We start from the raw sequence: 26,228 nt of genomic DNA, 5'->3' as shown, positions 1-26,228 counted from the left end.
CATGAACTCATCCTGAAGGAGTCCACTCCTGCCAAGATCAATACTCATGCCAGCATCCTTAAGTTTGGCCATTATTCCTGTTGATGTATAGATCCTACTGTCCCATGATCATTCTAATGTAAGCAAGTGTTTGAATGGATGTATCTTTTGGACTTGGCCCAATATGGGAAATGTAGTAAAGTAAAGGGGGGATCTTAAGCTGTCAGACATCTGTTAAGAACAGGGCAGACAGGTAGAGGTCTGTTGTCTTTTAGAGTGTGGCACTGCTCCCTGTCTGGTTGAGGGGTTTAATTTACATTTGAGTTCATCCCATGATAAAAAAGTTGGCACTCATGGCATTACAAAGCACTTTGGCTAGAAGTTTTTGTGTTGTGGTGAAGCTCAGCTGTTGTCCTGCAATAGCATCTCTTCTGAAAGCTCTCATGATCTTCTTCAGGTGATGAAAAGGTTTTTCAAGGCCTGTGGTACATCTCTGATGAAGGTTTGTCCTCTCTGTGTCTAATTCCCCTTCAGCCAGGGTGAGAGATAATTACAAGGTAACGGCTTCAAAGGGAGCAAGGTGTATGTATGTAGTGCCATGCTCCTTTTGTTCCGTCTCCCACAGCCATCCTTTCACAGTGGCTCTCACACTACTTTGAATTCTATGCTTAGTGTTTTCCATGGAGCATGGTTGCTTAGGAGAAATGCTCAGATATGAATTACATTGTCATTGTCATTACCATATTCCAAGTCACTGATCAATGAGCCAATCAAAAATGAGTCAGAAATGTTGGTCTTAACTAGTGCTGGGGCTAAAGTTATTTTCATTTACTTCAGATCAGAAAAGCAGCAAATCTGTACGTTGGAGTAGCTGGAGCCAGTGAATGCATGGTATTTGCTTGAAAAATTGACTGGAACAAACCCAATTATCAAAGAAGTTGCTGATTATTTTTCTGTATATTAATCGATTTAATCAGCTTATCATTTCAGCACTACTCTTATTGGTTTTGGTGGATTTTAAGGTGATTGATCATTGGGTTGATGGGATTGATGTTTTGTTCTAAAAGATGTTTGGCTGTAGCACACAACAACTTTGTATTATAACGCAGTATAACAGCTTTAAGTCTGTTTTCTTGTGGAAAAATTCTTTTGGACTAAAAATAAATCAACCAGACAAGTAAAAACGTAAAAAAAAATTGGCCTGACATGTCCTGATACTATTTTTATGTTGTTATTTAAACAGAGCTTCTGACCTTTTGCAGATGGCGTGTAATTTGCACCACACTTAAATCAAATTTAAAATAGATGAAAGAGGTAAGTTTTGAGTCTTTTTATGTGACTGTACTGATGTTGCAGAATAGTCTCTCTGGGATATGTATCACAATAGATCAACGCCTCTTTTGACAAACCATTGCTTTTTTTCCCCACTACATTGCATTGAGATGGTGAACAGAGTCAGCAGCTAGTCTCTAGGAGTACATTCATTCTCCAAGAGAGCTGAACATCCGAGACAGGCCTGACAATGACTGTCACCATCTTGGCTGCTGCACAGGATTTAGGAAAATAGTCAGTATCCTGTTGTTAGCTGTGCTATTTGTCTTGTGGTGGAACCATACATAAATGCTTTATCATGTGAGGGAAGTATTTTTATTTCCAGTGAAAATATAATTCAGGGATCATTCCATTCCCAACTGCAATACTTTTTTTTTTTTTTTTTTTTTTTTCTCCTATTTTAAAGTATATTTTTTTGGGCTTTTGTGCCTTTATTGGACAGGATAGTGGAGAGAGACAGGAAATGGGGAGGCAGAGAGAGAGGGAATGACATGCAGCAAAGGCCGTCCGATGCGGGACTCGAACCGGGGCCACCTGCAGCGAGGGCTGTAGCCTCTACACATGGGGCGCCTGCTTAGACCACTACACCACACGACGCCCCTTTTCTCCTATTTTAAAGGAAAAAATTTGGATATATTGATGTCTGTTTTGAATATTAATACACAATTGAAAATGGACAAAACAATAAATAAATAAAATATAATAAAATAAAAGATTTGCTCATTTACATTTCACTATTTTAACTGCACAGTTTCCAGCCTGTATGTAGTGCGATCCCAATATTAACCTCCTTATCGCTGCAACATCATTTTGCTTGTGTTGTGTTCGCTACAGTATGTACGGTATTAGTTGCTTGCTGTCAGAACACACAGTAAGACTCCTACTTCTGCAGCTAGAAAGTAGAACATTAAGCGACAGTCTCAAGAGAGGACATTTTCACTTTGGTTGCTAAAAATATGCACCATGATAAAGTCCTCAGCACAATGTCATTGTGTTCATGAATTGTTGTGACTGAAAACCCTTTATAGTGATGGATGAGAAGTTTTGTGTGACTGCAGACATGGTTGTAACAAACATACATCTGTACACACCTCACTACCATCCCCATGAGTCTGATGTGGGTGGATTCTTCACCATTCTCACCCGTTGGTTTTCCCTGAGAGGCCAGATCCAGACTCTTTGCTAAGGTAACAAGGGACAAGTGTGAAAGGCCCTAATCCCCCAGAGACAGGTGACCCCAGGGCACCAGCTCCTGTTTACCACTTCACCATGTGGGTTGAACTCGCAGTGCAGCTCCTGTGGCCTAGATGCTGATCTGAGCACTGATTTGTGTCTGATCAGATGTTCTTTGCCCTAATACTAAAATATTGATAATGCTTAGAGCCAGTTTATTTGATACATAAATAGAGTACAGAGGAAACTATAAGGTATTAACCATGTACAACTTAAGTTTTCTCTACACATATTTCAGTTGAGTAAATTACTGTGGCTAAAACTTTACATTTCAAGTAATGCGCAGCTTAAGCATTCCGTCAAAAGCACTCAAGAGTTGTGTGTTTTTGTTGTCCCTCTAATTTCAGGCTGTTGTCTTCTGAAAATGCCTGGCTTTTAAACTTCATGAGGTCTGTGGACACTTCTACTGATGCTGCTGATCCCAATAGATCAGAGAGAGTGAATCACTTTCTAAGATAAACCCCACCACTATGTGTCCTTCTCTGCCTCTCATTTTTCACTTGTGCTGTGTGACGTTTTCATGCATTAAAAGTTGTTTCCTGGCAAAGCCTCATAAATAAATCAGTTTATATTTCTGGTAGAGGGCCTGTGCAAGGACCATCACTGATTTGGGACCTGCACAGCTCTTTTAAATGGACAGGGAGGAGGAAGAGGATACTGAATGACTTATATGGCACACAATAATGGATTGCAAGACAGATGGAATATAGCATTACATTGCTTTAATACAAGCAGAGGAAAGTTTGAGTTAAGTGATCACTTTTAATTGGCTATTCTGCATTTCTGCCTCATGGAGTTTTCCTCAGTGTCACTCACTTCTGCATCCATCACCACCTGTGCCCAGACACTTATCTGTGTTCCCTAGTCTTGTTACATTGTCTAATTAGTTCCTTTCTCGGCACCAATGTTCTCCAACCTCCTCCCCTGTGCGGGTCACTACCTTGCCGTTACACATCTCCTCTCTTTTGTTGAGTACCTTCTGCTCACTCCTTATCTCAACTCTTGACATTGGAAGCTCTGCTCAGGATTGAAGAGCACATGACCCATGCACTGCATTAAAATGGTCTCACCAAATGTGCTTAGTGGAAATGGCTTTAGTGTGCTAATCCATCCTTGGAGAGGACATGTTGCATAACACTCGAGCTCGGCTGCTTCCTCACATCCAGGTGTACTTGTCTGATCATAAGATATTTTCCAAGAGGGACAGTGTGGTCTGTACAGTTTGGTTTCTTTTTCCTGCTAATGTTGTTTGTAGTCAGGGATCAGACAGACATATCTTCACACTTGGGTTCTCTTTGTTTTAGAGTTGTGCTATTTGCAGATGAAAGCTCTTAATTTCAACCTACATAGCAAATGTCTGTGAAGACAAAAAACTGAAAACTAATACACCACACTGCTCTTCTTATGTTTGTCTTTTTGTACTGTGTACCCTTCTTTCTGCTGTTATGTTTCAGGGAGGTGCAGTATTGGCCTAACACAAACCCACACATTTCCCTACTCACCATCAATGCAGTGACATTTTTATCAATTAGTAGAGTGCAGAAACATATCCAAGAAATGGAAATCAACTTTGCAAACTGTAGTCAAGTTATTACCTTGGGATGCTACAGATTTATTAATGCATGCCATATTTCTTTCCCTCATGTCCTGTTGCATTACAAGTTGTGAGGCAGCCTGGGGAAAGATATTTTTTATAAAATTGGTACAAAGAGCTGATTCAGTATCACTAACATACTCATGGTAGTATTGTAAGTCAATGTAAGTCCCTGCATGCTGTTGTATTTGCATGAACACAATATGAGCAGTGTACAGGGGCATACAGTGAAGTCTAAGTCCTAACAGACATTAACATCAATAGATCACATAAAAACAAATTTTCCATCCTTTTCACATGTAATTATTATTTGATACATTTTATTGGCATTGAATCCGCCCGTTATATACTCAACAACTGTTGAAGACTAGCACTGTAAAGAGAAAATTTAACCAAATGATCTGCATCCAGTATTAACCAATGTATTTGCTGTTATCAGATATTAATATTGATTAAGGTTTTACTACGTTTGCTCTACTCGTAAACATCCCAGATTCTACCTCCCCTGTAGGTCCTGTCCCATTGCCCTTTCTGTTATGCTGCAAATCACTCCCGCCCCACTTTGCCCATTCTGGCTTCCTTGCTTCTGTATCAGCACAGCACAGCGCTTTTCTTTAATTGAGTTTTGCGTCTGATTTAATATCACATCAGACCCGGAATCAGGGGAGGTAAAGGGAGTTGTGGAGGGAAAGGGGAGAGTCTACTTCTCACTGGCTCACTGTGTAACTTATTCTATTATCAGCCAGGTGGTCTTGACTTTCCAATGATTCTTCAGTCATAAGTCAAGAAATCCCAGCAGCTTCACAGTTTGTAGCATATGACCAACATTTTTCTTTCTTTTTTTATGCGTGCTGTTATATATTACTTCCTGTAATTTGTTTTTTTTCTCTGATGGATGTCTGTTTTGATGTGTCTGTTATTGCCATGCTACAATTCAAATTTCCAATGTAGGACTATAAAGACTAAACTGAACTGACATTTTTTTTATAGGTGTAGCTATGACTTTTTCTAGTTTATCTAGGATACAAACCCTTGGTTTACTTAATGAAAATAACTCGGGTTGCTCGCAGTCTGTCTGTAGTGTGCATGTATAGCATGTCAGCAAAAACAAAACAAACAAAAAATGGGTTTGTCAGAATGTGGCAACGTAATCTTCAGTTATATTTTTGAAACGGTGAGTTCCAATACTACCAGTCGAGCTGCTTATTAGTAACCTTGCAAAAAAGTCTTCTATGCAAGGGGCCAGTGTTGCCATGGACCCGTGAGTTCACAACTGGGCCACGGTGATACTGCACCGTCCCATTGTCCTCTCACTTCTGCTGACTCCATTGCAACCCAAAGCTGTCCCCTGATTTGATTTAGTCTCCTCAGTTAAATTGCTGGGGTCAGCTCAGCTTCCAGTCTCTAAGTCCCAGCAAGAGGCCAGAGCTGCAGTGACAACAGCATGGCACCGCGGGAGAGAAGACACTGCCAACTTCCCAAGCAGAAGTTGTCAATGGCCATGTGCTGGCCAAAGGGCAGAATTAAAGGGATCGGAAACATGTACTCTCTTCCTCTTTTAATAGGTGTTGGTTGGGATGTAATGGAGACGACACAAATGCTTAACCCAGCCTGAAAACATGTGTAGTCCTCCTAGAACTTTTTCTTTTTTAAAAATTCTTTTATATTTCAATCTAAGGTATTTTGAGTCAATATGAGTATGTAATAATCTTAAGTACTTGTCTTTGACCATGCAGAATATAATGATTAATATAATCTGTATGTGTTTGCATGTGTGCATATGCCTATTCCGCCCATGATCTCTTTGGCCCCTCGCTATCTTGTGGCTTCTCACTCTTATCCTGTCTGCCTCCATGTGACGTCTGATCTCCCAGATCGCTGCGTCACACTGAGGTGCTCAGCTGTCCCCCTCGTGGGATGCCTGACTAGCTCACACTAATCTCCACACTGAGCTAAATTTACACACACACACACACACACACACACACACACACACACACACACACACACACATACATACAGAGATTATTCTCACCTTTATGGGGCTACAGATAAGTGTGCTCACATGCAAGACAGAGCATGTGTTAACCCTATACTAATGTCTTCTTTGTTGTTTTTCTTTTGGTCCTTTTTGGCCCTTCTTTGTTAGCAGTGTGCAGTGTATGAATGATGTTAGAATTATGCAGAGTCAAGCCTCTACCTAATCTAAAGCCTCATGTCTACACTGGCTGGAGCTGAATTATGTTGTATAATACCATCCGGAAAATCCATTTTGCTCACCAGAGGTTGCAGACAGTGCATGGAAGGAGTAACAACACAGATTTGTATTCCCCCACTGAGATGCTTGTGCATGGAAATGTTTTATCTTTAACAATACTACAGCCGAAGCCTATCATTTTTGTGCCCAGTGAGCACTTCTGCATCAGGTGACTGAATGATAGATGGCAGGGTGCTTTCAGTGGTCCATGAATATGGTCAACTCTGTCACAATGTCATAGAGACTTTAGCTGCAGACCTGCACCAGTTTGGGTCTCATTGTGTACGCTTCCCTGCGGCTTGCCAGCTGAGACACACCTACAGAGCAACATTAGGATTTATACTACCGGGAGTGGGAGTGAAAACACAGTAAGTCTGGCTCACAGGACACCTTATTGCTGAGGGAGCAGGGCCAGGAGAGCACTGAATGCCACTGTGAACTTATTACACTTCAGGCCTGTATATGGTGTATTCATATAAACATGTTTGTGCAAGACAGATCTCTTTATATTCAGTAAGGATAACTCTGTCGCAAGACAGTGACAAATGGGGAATTGTTGGGAAACTGCAGAGTAAATGTCACTGGTTACTGGAGTTACCTCAGTGTTGCTTCTGTAATTGCATAGAAGCATCTTCTGCTGGAAAATTACTTAAGTACAGTGCAGTAAATATTCCCCTGTATATAATCTCAGAAAATAGACCAACCTGAACAAAAACTACCTGGGATTTCTCTCACCATGGTTATTATCAAACTAACTTCCCAACACTGTGACACGCTGCTCATAGTATTTTCTGTGAAGTGAAATTATGATGTGATTGATCGGTCACCTGCTAAACTGAACTTGATATCAGTGTAGTTACAGATTTCAATTTAAACAATGGCCTCACTCATTAAATACGTGGCCTTGACTATGATCTAGCACCACTGCTCTTTGTCCCTAAAGCTTAATCAGCCTAGTGTTATATTTTATTAAAAAGGAAATCATTTCTCCTGACGTTAGTGGAGGCACTTTTTATTCTAGTCTAGCAGGGTGCCTCCAACACTGCAGGACACTGAAAGTGGCAAAGTTTTGTTTTTAATCCAGTTTTGCAACATTGTTGTCTTAAAGTTTGGTGCTTATTTATTATTTTTGCAAAGATTTAATTTTAATTTTAAAAACAGTTCTTAACTGAAATGGATTTGTTAATGCAGCCTGTAACCAATCAGGTGGCATTGGTGTAAGAAGATGTATAAAATACAGCTGAAGGAATGATTGTGTACTTTGGAGGAAAATAGAAATATATATTTAAAACATTTTTTTTTTTTTAATAAAAAAAATAATTTATGGGGGGATCAGGGGGTCATGTTTGGGGAAAAAGAGCAAGACTGGCTGGCTTATCTAACTCTCAGCCACTGATCTGTTGGACTTGAACTCAGAGAGTGTAAGCCCCGCTAAAACCTGTCCTGTGTTGTGTGTTCGAGCGTGTACAGCCCACGTGCTTCACTCAGCGAGAGCAGAGCTGCTCCCTGCTTAGGATTATTCCCCTGGGAATAGGCTGAGTCACGCTACAGAAGACCAGACAGATAGAGACAGAGAGGAGAGGGGGCTGAATGGAGTTTGTAATGGGTGCCTTTTTAAGATGGGTGACACTGACAAAGAAAGAGGTTATGAACAGTTTCATCTATATTGCTCTCTGCCAGTGTTCAACACTGTCCTCCTCTGCAACTCATCCCTCAGTGTAATGATGATCCATCTTTCTATCTGCTGACCTCAGGTCAAATATAGAAACCCATGCATCTGTGAAACGCTGCTGTTAGTGGTTCTACAGTTTACAGTTTTGGCCACAATATAGTATTTTCTGTAGGGACGTTCATGCATCAGTGCACTCAGTCTCCCTTCAGTTTTTCCTTCTTTCCTTTCTTTGCATCTCTTACTGTTGCTTTCTTTTTTAAATTTAGACATTTACCTTAAATTCTAATATCTCCAAAATTATTTTTCGAGCAAACTAAATGCTTTCAATAAAATGAAAAGTAGAAACATACACACCTTCAGGTACCCATTAGAATTAAATGACAAACCAGGAGGAACACTCAGGAATTTCAAGGTTTGAAGAAGAAGTGTGGTACAGAAGGAAACGGAAGGACAGGAAAAAGAATAATTGAATCTCATTGTCTTTAATAGCCAGGATATTAGCAGCTCCTTTGCGACTTTTTCAAAATGAGGTTAACCCACTTTGTGATATATTTTCATCTGGTTTAATGCTAAATTTAGCACATTGAAATGTGGGAACTTGGATTTTGCTTCCTGCATTTTAGGCATTCAGCTGATATTCTCATTTAGAGCAATTTACTGTGAGTGTACAGGCAAGAGTTCAGTGTCTTGATCAAGGGCACTATGTTGTTGATTATCTTAGATTATCTGTAGGTAAGAGGGCATAGAGTCACATGAAGGCCACTGCTAAATTATTTGCCATACTTTACACAACACAATCTGGGATACAATTTACTAATTAATTATCTGTCTGAAAATACTACTACTACTTTCACTAGGGGACACTGATAGGAACAGAAACATTAGCTCCAAATCATTTTCTCCCTCTTCTGCTTTGTGTCTCTGTAAGGTGGTGTTGGTGCGGTGGAATGAGCCCTTCCAGAAACTGGCCACCTGTGATACAGATGGAGGAATCTTTGTTTGGATCCAGTACGAGGGCCGCTGGTCCGTGGAGCTGGTCAATGACCGTGGAGCTCAGGTAAGATACATTACGCAGAAACGGGACATGATCTCAATCAATAATTAAAAGTGCTTATTTACTTAAACGTATTGTAATGTACTTTGCAGGGATAAAATATGAAAAGCATATACATAAATAACAAAAATACATTAAATTACAATAGGGTGAATACAAATAGTCAGTAGAAGCACACTATACAAGAGTAATGGGAGCAAAACTCATAGCAGCAACAACAAATACTAAAAAAAGGGAGTGAATTACACAAATATCTGATCCATTTGCCTCTAACATTTCACATGCCAATTTAAATAAATAACTGCTAAGGAAATATATAATGTGTAGGTTCATCAATCAATCACTGTCCTATGCTGAGCTCAGTCTGACACATCCTGACATCATCTTATCTTTTGTGATCAATTTTGTTAGTAGATGACAGTCTAAACAATTGGCACACACTTTAAGTATATGGCCTATGCCATATGAAATAGCACCTCTGCTCTTTTCTACTAGAGATTACCTTTTCATGTCACACAAGGGTATTAATATATACAGACAATAGCAGAGGCAGTCATTTTACTTAAAGCAGATCCTTTCACTATTACCAGTGTGCAGGAGGCTATGTTTTCTGACAGCACTGTTAATACTGGAATACAACTATAAATTTCAAGGTAAAAAAAATGACAAGTGTAAATGTCTCGCTAGTGGCTCCTAGAGGCCGTTCTCTTAAAGTGTTCTGAAATGACTGTCTTCATCTTTGGAGCCCTGATAGTGAGAGTGACATGAACATTATTAACAAAGACCAGTTTCTTATTCATTCCCAAAATTATTCTACAGAGCTGAAGGTGGCATCTTAAAATTCCTTCTTTATCTGACCAACTGTCCAAAAACCAAGATATTCAGTTGACTATGACCTATGACAAAAGAAAAGCAGCAAATCCACAAATTTGAAATCAGAGAATGTTTGGCATTTTTGCTAGAAAAATGACTTGAACAATTAATCAATTGTCAAAATAGTTGCCAATTATTTTTCTGTCAGTCATCTTATTGCAAAATCATGTAATTGCGTCACTTCTTCATTCCAAAATTACAGTTAAAATGAACATCAGAGGCTACTGATACTGCACATAATAAGAGAGGTGTATACAAAGGCAGAATTACCATAATAACACAATTAACCTGAGAATATTGATTAACCTAGTAATCTGTCAGTAACACCATTTGATTCTTAACTGACATGTCTTGTCCCCTGTAGGTGAGTGATTTCACCTGGTCCCATGATGGCACCCAGGCTCTCATCTCCTATCGTGATGGCTTTGTCCTGGTGGGATCAGTCAGCGGGCAGAGACACTGGTCCTCGGAGATCAACCTGGAAAGCCAGATTACCTGTGGTATCTGGACCCCTGATGACCAGCAGGTAACATACACACACACCCCACAGCCCCAATTGCACTGTGCACTATGCCAGTCTTTCAATGCTAATAGATGTAGAAATTTTAGATTTTCATTTGCCTTTTAGTATGTAGACTTGTCATTCAAAAAGCAGAGACAGGCCCTGAGGGAGATCAGCTGAGAGTGACGGCAAGCATTCTCTGTCTTGAATGTGTTGTGGTTTTGTTAGGCTATGTATTTGCTCTCGTGCTCTTACATTGTCAGTTCAGGTTGGATGTCATCAAGCTTTCATTCTGTATATTTGTCTCTGTCTTTGTTCATCACCTTCATCCCATTTATGTCTATTTCTCCAAGTTGTTTTCCTTGTGATATGTATTTCTCTGGGCTTCCTTTAGATCTGTCATCTCTTTTTCTATTTCTAAGCATGCCTCCGTTTCTGTCTTTGTTATTCTGTCTTTGTGTCCAAGTTAATTTTATCTTGGTATCTCTTTCTTCTTCTCCCTAATAACTCTTCACTGTTTCTGTCCCAGGTGTTGTTTGGTACTGCAGACGGACAGGTGATAGTGATGGACTGCCACGGGCGCATGCTGGCCCACATACTGCTGCATGAGTCGGATGGCATTGTCAGCATGTCCTGGAACTACCCCAGTTTCCTGGTGGAGGACAGCAGTGAGAGCGACACAGACTCTGACGACTACTCCCCACCTCAAGGTTTGCTGTTTAGGGTTTGATTTGAATAGTAGACTCTTAACTTTCACCTACTCAAACCCCTCACCTTCAACCTTCAGTTTCTACCAGGGCCTTTGGGCGCTTAGAGATTGAGACACGTACAATATAAATGCAACGTGCCTAGTTCAATTCCAGCCAGGAGCTTTGGTTGCATGTCTATCCTTCATATTCCTACTCACCTCTCCACTGAAAATGAACACCAACAAAAAAAACCTTTGTCTGCCCACACTTCTTAGTCTAGACAGTTCACTCATATTTTCTATCATTTCTCCATTGCAAACTACTTATCTGGCTAAATATTTCCAGATCTACAGCATCAAACTATCGAATTATCATCGAACATGTTTGCATTTGGTGGCTAATCTTGATGAGTAATATGAGCCAAAGTAAAATCAGTCTGAAGTTATGTTAAAATCATTTAACTTACACTTTTGTCCAATGTAACATACAATAAGTGCATTCAACCTCCATATAAACAAGCGCTAGATGTCATTTCATCTCTTGTTTGTCTTTTGTGTTAAGTAAGAACCTTTTCTGGAGTATTGTATGGAGTTTAGACTTTGCAGGCTGAGTTGTTAACACAGCAGCTACACTAAAAGTGTCTTCATCAGCCATGCAGCAAAAGCTGCACATTAGCAGCAACTGCAGTTCTCCATCAGTAGCTACACCACAACCATTCAAGTTCAGCCACAGTACTGCTGTGTACTCAGAAGTACAGACAGAGCTCATAGCCCAATATGCAATCTTGTACTAAGGAGCCTACAAAGATTTTACCAGTCTCTTAAAATGTTTAAATTGGAAATGTATCTGTTCTGACATAATGCAATGGATATACGTCTATGTAAGAGTATAATGTGGTGCAGAATTGGAGGGCAATCTGTGAAAGGTTTACTGAGCAAGGCATTGTGCCTATAGGGAGTACAGTGCTAGGGTGGAGTTGTCCAGCTGTTTCTTAAGTAGGTACTTCAATGCACAAGAAAGCAGATGTGGGGCCATCTGTGAGTTTCCCCTCTTTTTCCTCTACCTTTTACTGCTCATGCTCAGTCCAAGCAATGGATCTGATCAACAAACAATTTCAGCTGTGTCTTCTGAACTACAGAGCCAGTCATTAGCACTGTGTCTTTGTCATATTTAAATGTCTATCCTGGGGTACCCACTTTGCCCTGTGTAGTAGTACATGGGGTAGTACACTCCAAATAGTGGTAAGTTGTGCCAACCACACTGTGTACACTTTGGCAGTCAGAGCTATATATGTTGCTTTTTCTGTCAGCCATTTTTCCTGGGAAAACACAGTTTCATTTTGTTTGGTGTTAACTGTTGAGCTGAAGTGCAAAGGTATTCATTGGAGCTTATAGTTAGAAATGCAAGTCATTTGTGATACTGATCTCACAGGCAAATTTAGTAATGCAAGCCATTTGATGAAGCCTGAGGAGGTGATAATTCAACTTCTCTGCCAGGTGTGAAGACAGGGGAAGAGATGCATTGAAACAAAAGAGTGTGAAATGGAAGGTGGGTGGGCAGCTGTGGTGAAAGATGGAGGGCAGGAGGTGTAGGAGGAGCACAGTGAAGAGAGCTCTCCTGCCATTGGGCTGTTTTTGCCACTGCACCTCCTGTTTGCTCTTTATGGTGCAGAGGCTGTTGTCATAACAGCAGCAGCTGTCACGGTGTAAGTGTGTGTTCATCACTGTCCACTTGTACATTAGTGGAACAAAAAAGTCCCCTCTGTTGAAATTATGTGTTAATCTCGTCTGTCTGTGTTTTCAATTGCACTGTCTTTAACGAAATCCCCACGACTCTCATAAAATAAGATTAACTGCAGTGTCAAGGATATAGCCCTGGTACTTGAGCTTGATGCCACAGTTGACTGCAAGCTATTTTCAGAATTGGGGCCTGTTTTGGCCTCAGCAGCCCTATTTACACCACTGTCTACAACTTGAGGAAAGAAAATGGAAAAAAATAGCAGGAACAGTTGCGGAGTAAACACTTATTCCCCACTTGTAGATTTCCATCCAACTAACTTATTTTTACATTGTCATGGTTCACATATATTTTATTAATCATCTAATATATGCATGCCATTTCACCTTTTTTTTTTTTTTTGTCTTCATGTACTGTCAGCTTACACATATAAACACAATAGTGGCAATTTACAACAGTCAAAAGTGAGTCTGGGAATATATCTGGTGAGTTCGCTATCCAATTCAAATACAGTCCAGTGTGTATCTAGTACACTGGGACGTGAGCAGTCACACAAGGGAAGAATTGCATGTGGTTACCTTTCCCCACCCTCCTGCTGCTTTCACCGTGTACACCAGCGCATTTGACAACCTAATTTTTATTGGTTCCTGTTTTGTTTTGTTTTGTATTGTTTTGTTTTTTACCTCCTTTTGTCTTCACCTTCATTAGTCCCAGTTGCTGAGGCTGAACTCTTGAGGGTCTGTCCTCATCCTGCTGTGCTATTTTTTTTTTTTTTTTTTTATCCTTCCCTTCCACTTGTGTGCCAAGTGGTAAAGCTGAAAAGTGCTTGCCTCAGCTGGAACACTGATTATGCCCTAACTCACTAATTAAACCAGTCAATAGTAATTGATTTGACCTGATAGAAATTATCTCTCAAATGGACAACCTGACTGAGACACCAGGCTGCCTCTTCCTCCGCCTGCCAGATCTCTCTGTCATGATATATGATGATGACCGATTATCACTGCAAAGCACAGCACAACACTCTGCATTTACAGCAACATCATTTATATGATTTAATGCAACACTCTCAATGTAAACTGATTTCTATAAGGAAGTGGTAACTGTTATTGGGCTGAAAGTCAAGAAGTGGTGGATGTTTTATTTGTGGTAGTATTTGGGTCTTTGCAGGACTATGTGAATGGACAGAGTCAAAGCTGTTTTAATGAAAACATATTGTTCGTTGTCTGAAAATTTCTTATTTATAGCAGTTTGACTGAGAATGCCGCTTGTTTGCAGCAGTGAGATGTGCTGAGTGTTTTTCATTGCAGTTGTGTGTTCTCATGAATAGGGAACAATGGAAACTCACTGAAAATGAAATATAGTTGTCTCGGATATGGATCTGTCCTAGCCTTTCTCATAACAGCCCTCAACTACACCCACAGTAAACACACGCAGCCTCACAAATACACACACATACATAACCGCACACACTCTGTCTTCCTCGCATCCAGTCTGTTTTTATGGCCCACTCTGGAAATGCATATTGATCACCGGATCCTCTGTAGGTTACCAGTATGATACCTCATTTATGGCTGCAACTAACAATTCTCTTCACTGTCAATTTTTCTGCCGTTCATTTTCATGATCACTCACTTCGTCTATAAAATGTCAGGAAAAGTTTTCTAAAGCCCAAGGGGATGCCATCAAAATGCTTATTTTGTCCAACCAACTCTTCAAAACCTCCAGATTCAGTTTGCTACCAAGTAAGACGGTGAAAAAACAAACGGTGAATCACGTATCAAAATAGTTGCTTTTTTTAGTTGATTGATTCATTGATTAATTAACTGATCATTTCAGCTCTTCCCTTAATTTATGTCAGGCTATATTGTGGATGTAATAAGCTGAAATGTTACTTACTCTCTGTGTTTTGCTATATAAAGTTAAATCCCCAGATAACACTCATGTAGAATAATTTATTGCATTTTATTCATTGCACCGGTGTGTATAATTTTAACTTTAGTCCACCTTTGATAGACATTTATTGACATCCACTGTCAGTGCCACATTACTTAAATGTATTAACATACAAGTTATAGTTTCGTACATGGAAGAACAGTTTGCAGTTAATCCCAGTGTACTTTACACTGTCACATTATTGTTATTGTTATTATTATTAAGATGTTTGTGTTGTCCTTTGTCTCCTCTCAGTGCACAGCCAGAAGCCACTGCTGACAGTCAGCTTCACCTCTGGTGACATTAACCTGATGAACAACTACGATGACCTCTCTCCCACCCTCATTCGCACCGGTCTGAAAGGTGTGTGGGCGCCTTATCATTAATGTATACCTGAGTGTTCCAGCAACTCTGTCTCTTTCTTTGTTTCATTGTTTTTTTATACCAGTTACAAATTATGTCTCAAGGAATGTTGTGTTTTTCTGTCTTTTGTCAATCCTCATATGTTAATGTTCATAACATTATTTTCTTCCTTGTCCTGTGATGCAGATGTGGTGGTCCAATGGTGCTCACAGGGGGACCTCCTTGCAGTGGCAGGGATGGAGAGGACACTCCTCTCCCCTGACCCATCCTGTCCTCCCCCCACCAGGAATGCCATTGTCAAATTTTACAATGTTCAGGGTGAACACATCTACACACTGGACACACCAGCACAGGTGATCATCATCTGACAAAAACATTTTAATGCGTTACTTTAATGAGATTGTTGGTAAGTTAACAGTGAAACAAGTACATTAAGTAACAAAGTGAGATGACTCACTTTAAACATAGATTGAAGTTGAAAAGGTAGCATTTGCTGAATTACACACCTGTACAGTCTGGCCAAATGAATGACATTTCCACTCATAGACAAGTATATGAAATTGTCTTTGTAAAAGCCAACTTTCAGTTTGTACATCAACATTCAGTATGTTGCACTGTGTGTCACACCATCCAAGAAGATTAAAGTAAAGACTAGTCTATTTGAGGATTCGCAGTGACCAAGGTCTGCTCAGCGGTCTGCCATAAGCATGCACATACCCTCATGTTTTTGTAAAATCTTGTTGAAGAAGACTGCTGTTCTCAGAATTCACTCTAAGCAATGTGCCCCTGCGAAGATGCAAAGTTCAAGAAAGAATTTGATCACAGCTATAACAAAAACCCCCAACATTTGCCAATCTTTCATGCTTGACATTAACCTTGTGAAAGGATGTGGTGCACCCTCTAATGTATCTTCTCCATTATCCTGCAGCGCCCAATCACCACGCTGTGCTGGGGTCACCGGGACTCTCGTCTGTTCTTGGCATGTGGCCCGGCGCTTTACGTTGTCCGAGTGGAGCACCGGGTTGCCAACCTGCAGCTACTCTGCCAGCAGGGCATCGCCACGGCAGTGAAGGAGGAAAAAGATGTTGCCAAGCTCACCATGCCTTCCCGCCTCTCTTCTTACGTCACTGCCGCTTTCATCCCCACCATCAAGGTAACACAATGCAGGAGGGTGTTAGGGCCATTAAAACCATAAAATAAATGTGAAGAACTTCCAGGAAAGCTTCTAGCACCATACTAGTGCTGTCATAGATGTCACTTTCTGAGACGATGATATATGACTAAGATGAGCATCCTTTGTAAAATGGCAGCTGAAGTGTAGTATGAGAAAACTCACACAGTAACTAAGTAACTAACAATGAATAAAATAAGTTTCTGAACAACTCTACAACCTCATGTTTTTCTCTTCCAGCCCCCCATCCCAGATCCCAACAACATGCGTGATTTTGTGAGCTACCCAACAGCTGGGAACGAGCGTCTGCACTGTACCATGAAACGTACAGAGGATAACCCGGAAGTGGGGGGGCCCTGCTACACTCTGTACCTGGAGTACCTAGGAGGTCTGGTGCCTATCCTCAAGGGCAGACGAATAAGTAAACTGCGTCCGGAGTTCGTCATTATGGACCCCAAGACAGATGGGAAAACAGGTAGAACTGAGCTCCCTTCATATTGGCAACCTAACAAAATGTAATAACCTAACCAGAAAATAATTTCCTAATTGACATTTTTGCTGATAATGGACTACAATCCAATCGCAATCACAATCACTAGGACATTTAAGTCAGCTGTTTAATATTAATACATTTGTATATACAATAGTTGCTTATAAATATAAGCTAGTAAAACTGAGCTCTCTATTTATGGAATATGGTTAAGAGGAAAATGTGGGAGTTACTTGATATCCAGTGTTTTTTAATCCAGTTTTTGTCATTCTTTCCATTTTAACAGCTGAACTCTCATAACAGTAAAGTATATCATAATTTGACTTACCTCTGACTCCCATGTCAAATATATTTACTTTGGATTAAAACAAAGCACTATTACTATTGATCAAACAACAAACTTTTTTTGCAGTTTGTCTATATATTCCTGAAAATTTGAATTGCCAAATGTATTCCTCTCAGACATGTTTGCCTGCTCCAGTACTTTTCCAGTTATTTGAGTTTCTTGAGTTGGCGTTCAATGAGTTAATATGTTTTAGTCACATAGGGCAGATTGGGCCCATGTTAATTAAAAGCTGCTTAATGGGGGCTCTGATGGCCCCTGGGTTCCTCATAAATCATGCCGCTGCTCCCCCACCCCACCCCCCACCCCCCACCCACACACAGTGATAAATGAAGCCAGCCATGAGATGGTTCCAGCCCATTCAGACTTTAATGTCCATCAAGTAAATTAGCCTGACCTAAACTAGAGCAGCAGTGGTTCACAAACTCCATATGAATGAGGGAACAGAGAAAAAATCTGAACTACTGAAACAATGCCAGCTTTATTGTAATAATTGCCAAAAGACTGCTATTTTGTATTTATTTATTCCAATCTTTCCTTACTGATTTAAACTCTTTGAAACAGCAATATCACTCACAATTTAGCAGTGTTGATCGCAGGGGTAGAAGTTGGAAACTTAGGGACTTCACACTGATAACCCATTTGCTCGAAAGTAACTCCATTCTTTCCGTCCATCGTCCCATTTTCTCTCCTCAGATGAGATATACGGCAATAGTCTGATATCTGCCATGATCGACAGCTGTAACTGCTCAGACTCCAGTGACATTGAGCTGAGTGATGACTGGATTGGCAAGAAATCTCCAAAGATATCCAGGGGCAGCAAATCCCCCAAACTGCCCAGGTAACCAGACACTTGATCTGTGTGCACTGCAGCATGTCATCTATAACTAATATTTACTGTTTTTGTGTGTTTTTGACCCAGTAGCAGTCAACAGTCCAGGTGAAACACTCTGCCTGCAAGTTTCCACAGTATTAAATAAGTGGGGTCACAGTTATTCAGTGTGAATTGAGAAACATTTTGTATGCAAACTGAGATTTTTTTGGACTTGGAGTTATTAAAGGTTAGTTTTACATGTTTCTGTGAAAGGAGCGAGCCAAAGGATGAATTCAGATTTTTGACATAGCTGTTATATCATCCTACAACAACAACTTGAAAACATAAGAATTAACCTTTAAATGAATGTTAAATTACTATTTTGCCCTTTTTAATTTACATTTCTGCCCAATACAAATTGTACCAAAATAAGTGTAATTTTGCATTTTAGAAATTGTGTGGCATCCCAACTGTTATTGAAATATTAACCTTCCTATATTAACCCTTTGCATCAGTGATGCATTTAAATGGAATGTTCTTCGTTCGTTTTTTGTTTCACTGCATGCCTAAACTTTCTTTTTCATTTGCTACCTTCTCTGTAGAGACTTAGTTTGTCCCTTTACCAACAGGATCAACATTGATCCCAGAAAATCGCCCAAATTGTCCCGTGCTACACAGGAGATCTCCAGGTCACCACGGTTACCCATACGGAAGCCCTCTATTGGTTCACCTAGTCTAACACGGAGGGAATTTCCTTTAGATGACATCACTCAGGTAAAAGTCTAATTAATTGCCCACTAAGTGCATCAACACATGGCATTGTTGGCTGGCTGGGAAACCAGTGAGGGGGTCCATGCCATTTTTGCTACAGTGCTGTCACCTATGGATTAGTCAGGTAGCTGTTTGTCCAGGGGTGGGGGCAATGTTGCTTAATGATAAGCTCAAACATAAATGTTCTTCTACAGATTGTTGTATGTGTTCACAGAAAATAATCCATTTGTTCCTGTCTTGCAGCAAAATTACCTTGCTCAGGTCACATCCAATATTTGGGGAACAAAGTTCAAGATAGTGGGGTTGGCCACATTCTTGCCTACCAATCTAGGTGCAGGTAAACAATCCACATCTTTGTCTTTGCCATTTTAAAGTTAATAAATAAATTAATAGAATTTGCCTTTATTTTTCATTTGCTCATTTTACCCTGTCCCTCTCTCCTCAGTCATCTATAAGACAAGCCTCCTCCATCTGCAGCCCAGACAGATGACCATCTACCTGCCAGAGGTGCGTAAGATCTCAATGGACTACATAAATCTGCCTGTCTTCAGCCCCAACGTCTTCAGTGAAGATGAAGATGACCTGCCTGTTACAGGCCCTGCTGGTGGTGCCGATGACAACCCTCCCTGCACTGTCAACATCCCTATTGCCCCCATCCATAGTCCTGCCCAGGCTATGTCCCCAGCTCAAAGCATCGGTCTGGTCCAGTCACTCCTAGCCAATCAAAATGTTCAGCTGGACGTCCTAACAAATCCCAGCACAACCCCTGCTGGAGCAGCTGCCGGTGGGTCAGACCAAAGTCAGGACACCATCCTGACAGCCCAGTACACAGTTCCCACCAGGTATTCTAGTCCTGGTCAGGTCATCTTTGGGGGACTGGAAATGGGTCGCCTAATGGTGGGACCTCCACCTTCCCATCATCCATCACAACAACCAAATCACCATCAACAGCAGCAGCAGCAGCACCAACAACTGCAGCAGCAACACCAACAACTGCAGCAGCAGCACCAACAACTGCAGCAGCAGCACCAACAACTGCAGCAGCACCAACAACTACAGCACCACCCACCACAAATTCAGCACCACCAACAACAGCTTCAGCAGCAACAGCAACTCCAACAGCAGCAGCAGCAGATGCTCCAGCACCAACACTTACAACAGCAGCAGCTTCAGCAACAGCACATTCAGCAGCAGCTTCAACACATGCAGCAGCAGCAACAGCATCAACAGCAGCTCCAACAGCACATACAGCAACAGCAACAACTGCAACAACAGCATCAACAAATTCAGCAGCAACTACAACAACAACAACAAATGCATCATCAACAGCAATCACAGCAGCAGCATCAGATACAACAACAGCAGCATCACCATCAACTTCAGCAGCAGCTTCAGATTCAAATCCCTGTTCCCTCCATGTCATCAGGACAGCCTTCAGCTGCAGCTGTGCACCAGCTACAACCGGGGGCACTGCAGATCCAGATCCCTCATCCACCTGATTTAGTGGTTGAGAGAGCAGTGGGGGGTGAACATGAGCACCTACTGAAAATCAAAACGACTCGGTCAACCCCACAGCTGGCTGAGGGTGATACAGTGGTGTTCAGTGCCCCTCTAGAGCTCAGCAAGATGAACCCCCCGCCCCCCTACCCCGGGACGGTGGCTGCTGCTGTGGCTGCTGCAGCGGCCGCTGCAGCCTCAGCATCAGCATCCGCTGCAGCCTCCAGTGCTGCATCTGGAACAGGAGGGGGAACCAGTGGGACTCCTCCTGGTGAGCTTTGTTTGAAGAAGGGAGAGTTTCCACTTTATCCTTCAGGTCAGCAACAAGCGCAATACCCCACACCACTGGGATATGAAAGGATAACAACATTTGACAGCAGTGGGAATGTGGAGGAAGTATGTCGTCCGCGAACGCGCCTTGTCTGCAATCAGAATGTGTATACACTCCAGGGACCTGGCAGCTCTGCCACTCTCAGGGTCACCTCTTCATCATCCTCCTCATCATCTGACAAGAAGATCCAGCTGCCCTATACATCTGCCACCCTCAATAGACTCACAGCACCTCGCTATTCCATACCCAGTGGAGACCCACCCCCATACCCTGACACAGCCAACCAGAACAGTGCTGTTAGCAGGAACCCTGGACAGAGGCTTGACAGCAGTCTGATCCATGCCACTCTCAGGAGAAACAGCCGAGAGGCCGCTCTCAAAGTTTCCCAGATGCTGGAACCGCCTAGACCACTGCCTCCTAAGGCCAAAAATAGCGCACTAGCAGCCTCATTCCAGCAGAGGGTGCCAACAGCCTTATACACCTGCAGTCAGTGTAGCAGTGGATCCAGTGTTGGAGGTACTGCCCCAGGGAGTGCTAATGGAATAGCAGGAGGAACTATTATCAGACAAGATTTCCCTCCCAGGAATGGGGCACCACACAGCACAGTTATCGTTCACTCCAACAGCACTACTCCTCTGGCCTCCCAGTCTTCTTATAACCTGCTGAGCTCTCTTGAAGGATCTGGGACTGCAGCAGGAGGAGGAAGTAACAGAGACAGGGCTGATTATGTTAATTCAGCATTTACTGAGGATGAAACACTGAATCAGACACTGAGGCATCTGGCACTAGGAGGAAATGATGCATCAGGCCTGGTTGTCAAACGCCCACCTCCTTATCAGTGGGACCCAGCTGCGACGGAGGAGGTGTGGGTTCCTCAGGAACGGACAGCAACATTGAACCCAACTGGCCCCCCCGGACCCCACAAACCACCTCCACTTATTCTTAGCCCAGCCCAGCACCTGGATGTTTCCAGGCTGCCTTTTGTTCTTTCTCCAAAGTCCCCCACCAGCCCCAGTGCTGCATCATTTCAAGCTGCAGCAGCAGCTGCAGGCTACCAAATCTCTCTCCAGTACCCTCCAGCAACTGCCTATTCTGGAGCCCAGCTCCAGCCCATCCCAGGGTCGCCACGCCCTTGCTCCTCCCCAAAGGAGGTGGTGGCACCAGTACCCTTCTCACAGCAGGATGCAACCCTTGTCTTACCGCCAGGTTACCCTGCAAACCTGGCAAACCTGGCCTGCTGCCCCCTCCCACCTATGTATCCAGGAGGAAGCACTTGTTCAGGGCTTCCCATTCCTCCCATTGCCCTGCATACACCTTGGGGTACCTATAACTCTTGCCCCCCTATGCCCAGTCCTGCAGTGCCACTTCCACCCAAAGCATCCCACATGACAGTAGACAAAAATGTCCTCTCTCCCCCCCCTCCTCCTCCTCCACCACCCCCTCCGCCACCACCAGCAGAACTGCAGAGCCATGGAGGATTACAAGAGGCCATGGCAGAAGCTGGAGAAGGTTTCCAGGAGGTGCTCTCCTTGACTGAGAGCCCTGTGCCACAGCGGTCTGAGAAGTTCAGCAAGAAGAACCGCAAGCGGGTGGATGGTCGGGCTGACGAGGCTAATATGCCACCACTGGCTGAAGGGAGCAAGTCGAAAAAGGAGGGCAGAGCTCTAGGTGATTTCAACTCACTCATCTCTAGTCCACGGCTGGGAGGAAGGGACAAGAAGAAGCTGAAGGGACAGAAAGAGCAGCAGTTGAAGGCTAAGAAGCTGAGTAAGACCACTGCCAATAGTGAGTTCCAAGACAGTTCAGAAAGTGAGCCAGAGCTGTTCATCAGTGGGGATGAGCTTCTCAATCAGTGCCAGAGTGGTAAGAAGGGCTGGAAAAGTAAGAGGAATCTGAGGGCTGCCAGTGAACTGGATGAGATCAAATGTCGAAAGGCCAATGAGAAGGAGGACAGAGGGCTGGGCAGCCAGGGGTTTGTCTATGTCATGGCCAACAAGCAGCCACTGTGGAATGAAGCCACGCAGGTCTACCAGCTGGACTTTGGTGGGCGCGTCACACAGGAATCTGCCAAGAACTTTCAAATTGAACTAGAGGGCAGACAGGTAAGAGAGCTCCAGTTCAAGAAATATCACTCAGTGTGTAACAATAGTATCTTCTTTGCCTATAATCTGTACTAACGTTTGTATTTTTACACAGGTGATGCAGTTTGGCAGGATTGATGGCAACGCCTACATCCTGGACTTCCAGTATCCCTTCTCTGCTGTTCAGGCCTTTGCAGTGGCTTTAGCCAATGTCACTCAACGCCTCAAATGACATGTCCCATCCCTACTTACCCTGAGTTATATCTGGGATTTAAATGCAATCTGTTGAAGGGGCACAGTTGTTTCATTTGAGATTAATAAACTTTGATTTCGGAGAGAAGAGTAAAATCAGCCCTAGTCACAGAAAGAGATACAATCATGCTGCACTACACAATGCTGCCACTAGAAATGGTGCAATAAGCATTGGCTGCATTTGCCAAGGATGCCCTCAGATTTGCTCTGTTTGGAAGTCAGTGGCACCTTGCAAAGCATGTAAGGCCAAAGAGCTGAGCTTTGGTAATTGTCATGCAAATAAATGCTGCTTTTGCTAGAAGAAGCTTATAGACATGATAACCTATCGGTTAACTGAGAGAGGAATTGTCAAGGTGCAGTTTTCAAAAGAGGCAGCAGTAATACTTGAAAACCACACTCTGGAGATCAAAGATGTTTTTTCTCCAGAGCGCACAGGTACTACTGGGCACTGAAATCCATTGCTGTACAAAACTTCAGTGAAACAGTTACCACTTTATGATACTGCTTTTGCTTTTAGAATGTTATTAAATGACTAAACATGGTGGAGGGTAGGGGGGACTTTTTGTTTTTGCTCTCTGCCATTCCTTTTGCTCAGTCTATCTTGGCTGGAATTGAGGCTTAGATATATGCATCCTTTAGGAGCACGACTAAGAGTTCACACTTTTCACTGTTGTGAAAGGTGTGTCACTGTTGGGAAGGTCAAGGAGTAAATATATCTGAGGTGAACTGCAGTCTTTTCCACATGGTTTCCTGGGACTTTGAAGGAAGAAGAAATGTTCCTCTGCTACATGGATTAATTTATATGTACATTTTGTTGTTTATCTGTTCAGATATGAATTTTGACATTATTATCATTGTGATATACAATCTTCATACCCTGTCAACATAGATTTCAACTTACCTGCTTTATTTGGGAGACTAGTGACTGAATTTGAATAATGCTGTGGAATATTGAGGTGGGAGCGGTGTACAGAACAGCTTTGACTGACATATCCTGTACTTAGGGAAATATCTACATAAGGTGACATGGGTGTAAAAGAAGTCGCCAAGGCCTAGATTGAACAACTTAACCTGTGGCATGAAGTGATTTGTCACCTGTTGTCACTTCTGTGAAGTGAGTTCATGGGGGGGGGGGGGGGCTGTCCGTCCCTGCTCTCACAGACCACACTAAACATGTTATCAAGGTACAGGAAATATTTTTGTATATTTCACCTATGCCATTTCATACTCTTCAGAAGTCATGTAAATACATATCAGTCATGTAAATGTTGTAAAGAGACTAGGGTGACTTTGACAGATGTCTGTTTCCACCTGTTTCCACTGTGTTTAAAGTGTAATTTCAGGTGTGGAGCAAAGCTGTAGTACTGTTTAACTCAACAGCTACAACCACAAAAAAGTTAACAGTTAAGCTGAAATCATTGTCACTGAATCTTTGAAGTCAGAACTCCAATGAAGGATGAAGCTATTGAAATCTGTTCATTTAGTAAGCTGACACTGAAATCACTGAAAAGCTGGTTTATTTTTTTTTCTTTCAGCCAGTGAAGCTTGTGTTCATGTTAAACTAAGGACACAGAGCAGGGCCAGCTGATATCTGCAGTGGGTTTTATTCATATAAGATGGTAGCCAAAATCACTAAAAAGGGCAGTAATATTTAGGCTTAGCAACATAAGGTTCGTGTAATTAGGGTTACCACAAACATTTGTGCCAAAATATGCATTTGCTAAAATTGGAAAGTTGGAAAAAATGGGTCTAGAGGGAGGTGTAACTTAATACTTAGTATTTAAAAAAGCTATCACTTTGGACCAGCTCTGCTTTGGTCTCTGAATTTATGAGATTATTATATAGGTTATTGTGATTTGTCAAAATCAAAACGAAATGCATGTTTGTCTGAGGAGGGTTGTAAGGACGAGGATTGAAAAAAAAAAGTCTCTACTGATCCTAAAAAATGAAAAGAACATGAGCATGGCATAAAGAAAATATCCACCTTTTGTGTTAGTTGTGCAATACTTTTTTTGAAGAAAATTTTTTTTGTCATCACTTTTGACCACAGTTTGATACCGTTCCTTTAGTTCAGCATCTCAGTTGCTGGTCTGTATATTTTATTTATGAGATTATTTCCTAAAGGAGATATAGTATCTATACATACTGTATATTGTGGAGTTTTCAGAACATTTCTTTGTGTTGATAAAATTTTGTTACAAGTGTAGCCCAAATTGTGAGATTGGAATGCGGGGTGGGGCGGGCTTGGGAAGGGGCAAATTATGTGTTTTGTGAAGTTTGCATTGGATGGAAAAGATGTGAATGAGTCAGTGCCCAGTTTAGTGTAGCTGATAGACTAGTTGTGTAGAGTGTAACTGTCAAGTCGAGGTGTGTCTGTATTCAACTGTGCAGTCTACCAATCCCATCAGTGTTAAATCTATTATCTTCAAACGTGTGTGGGGTCATGGCTTCTTACACATACACACATCATTCACATAAGTTCACAAGTGTAAGCCACTGAGTTCATGTTCGGAATTGCCTATGGACTTAGGTTAAGGATTCACATTAAACTGATTTTATGAGATGACCTGTTGTAGATATTGTAGGATTTGGCTTTTCTTTAGAAAAGATATGTGCTTTGTATTTGTAGATGTAGACTTAAATGACAAAAACACTTGAAAAAAATCTGAGTCTGATTTGGTGACTGAACGTTTATAGTGAATGGATAGTAAGGCATGCCATGTAAATTATTTTATAATTGTATATGTCACGCATCTTTTGAATAAAACGTCATTGTTTCAGAAAAAAAAACCCTTTGTCTCTTAAATATATCCAGTATTATTGTTGAATTCAAAGATGGCAATGTTCAAACATCACCAGCTATTGGCTAGAGTTTACTCAGTGGCTCCATAGTCTCAAACTGCAAACAATTTGAATTGTCATAGAAAGAAAAGCACAGGTGGAACTAATACTTTTAAAAATATCTCTTTTCCATTTAAGTGTCTCTGCAAGTCATGACAATGAGCCGACAGGTACAATACCTGGGCCCTGGAACTGACACCTAAATGTAATGCAGCCATCATTAATCAACACTATTAATAACAGACCTTCCTGCTACGACATGATCAAAATCTTTGCTGAGAAAACTTTTCTAAAATTTGAGGATAAAACATTAGTATTAGTATTTTTTTCCTCATAATTAACACATTTATACTGAGATAACAAGTCATACATATAAGGTTTTTCAATGATATGACCTAGTGTATGTCATTAGTGTGA

At 41.7% G+C, this 26,228-nt stretch overlaps 1 protein-coding gene across 2 annotated transcripts in view; it reads left to right on the top strand.

Annotated features, from left to right (window-relative positions):
* Positions 1–25,760, top strand: part of tulp4a (TUB like protein 4a) — a 32,903-nt gene extending 7,143 nt beyond the window's left edge. The window contains exons 3-14 of one of the 2 annotated variants that reach the window (XM_056405435.1): positions 8,996–9,124; positions 10,359–10,520; positions 11,026–11,206; positions 15,113–15,220; positions 15,407–15,573; positions 16,149–16,373; positions 16,632–16,866; positions 17,921–18,065; positions 18,668–18,812; positions 19,053–19,146; positions 19,255–22,739; positions 22,834–25,760. In XM_056405435.1, coding sequence (XP_056261410.1) covers positions 8,996–9,124; positions 10,359–10,520; positions 11,026–11,206; positions 15,113–15,220; positions 15,407–15,573; positions 16,149–16,373; positions 16,632–16,866; positions 17,921–18,065; positions 18,668–18,812; positions 19,053–19,146; positions 19,255–22,739; positions 22,834–22,950 — 5,193 coding nt within the window. In that variant the 3' untranslated portion in view covers positions 22,951–25,760. Of the gene's footprint in view, positions 1–8,995; positions 9,125–10,358; positions 10,521–11,025; positions 11,207–15,112; positions 15,221–15,406; positions 15,574–16,148; positions 16,374–16,631; positions 16,867–17,920; positions 18,066–18,640; positions 18,813–19,052; positions 19,147–19,254; positions 22,740–22,833 lie in introns of both variants that reach the window. The other variant, XM_056405434.1, reaches the window with a different exon arrangement.
* Positions 25,761–26,228: the final 468 nt, after the last annotated feature.

The sequence above is a fragment of the Seriola aureovittata genome, chromosome 19, assembly GCF_021018895.1.
Source record: "Seriola aureovittata isolate HTS-2021-v1 ecotype China chromosome 19, ASM2101889v1, whole genome shotgun sequence".
Lineage (NCBI taxonomy): Eukaryota > Metazoa > Chordata > Actinopteri > Carangiformes > Carangidae > Seriola > Seriola aureovittata.
This window is presented reverse-complemented; position numbering and strand designations above follow the sequence as displayed.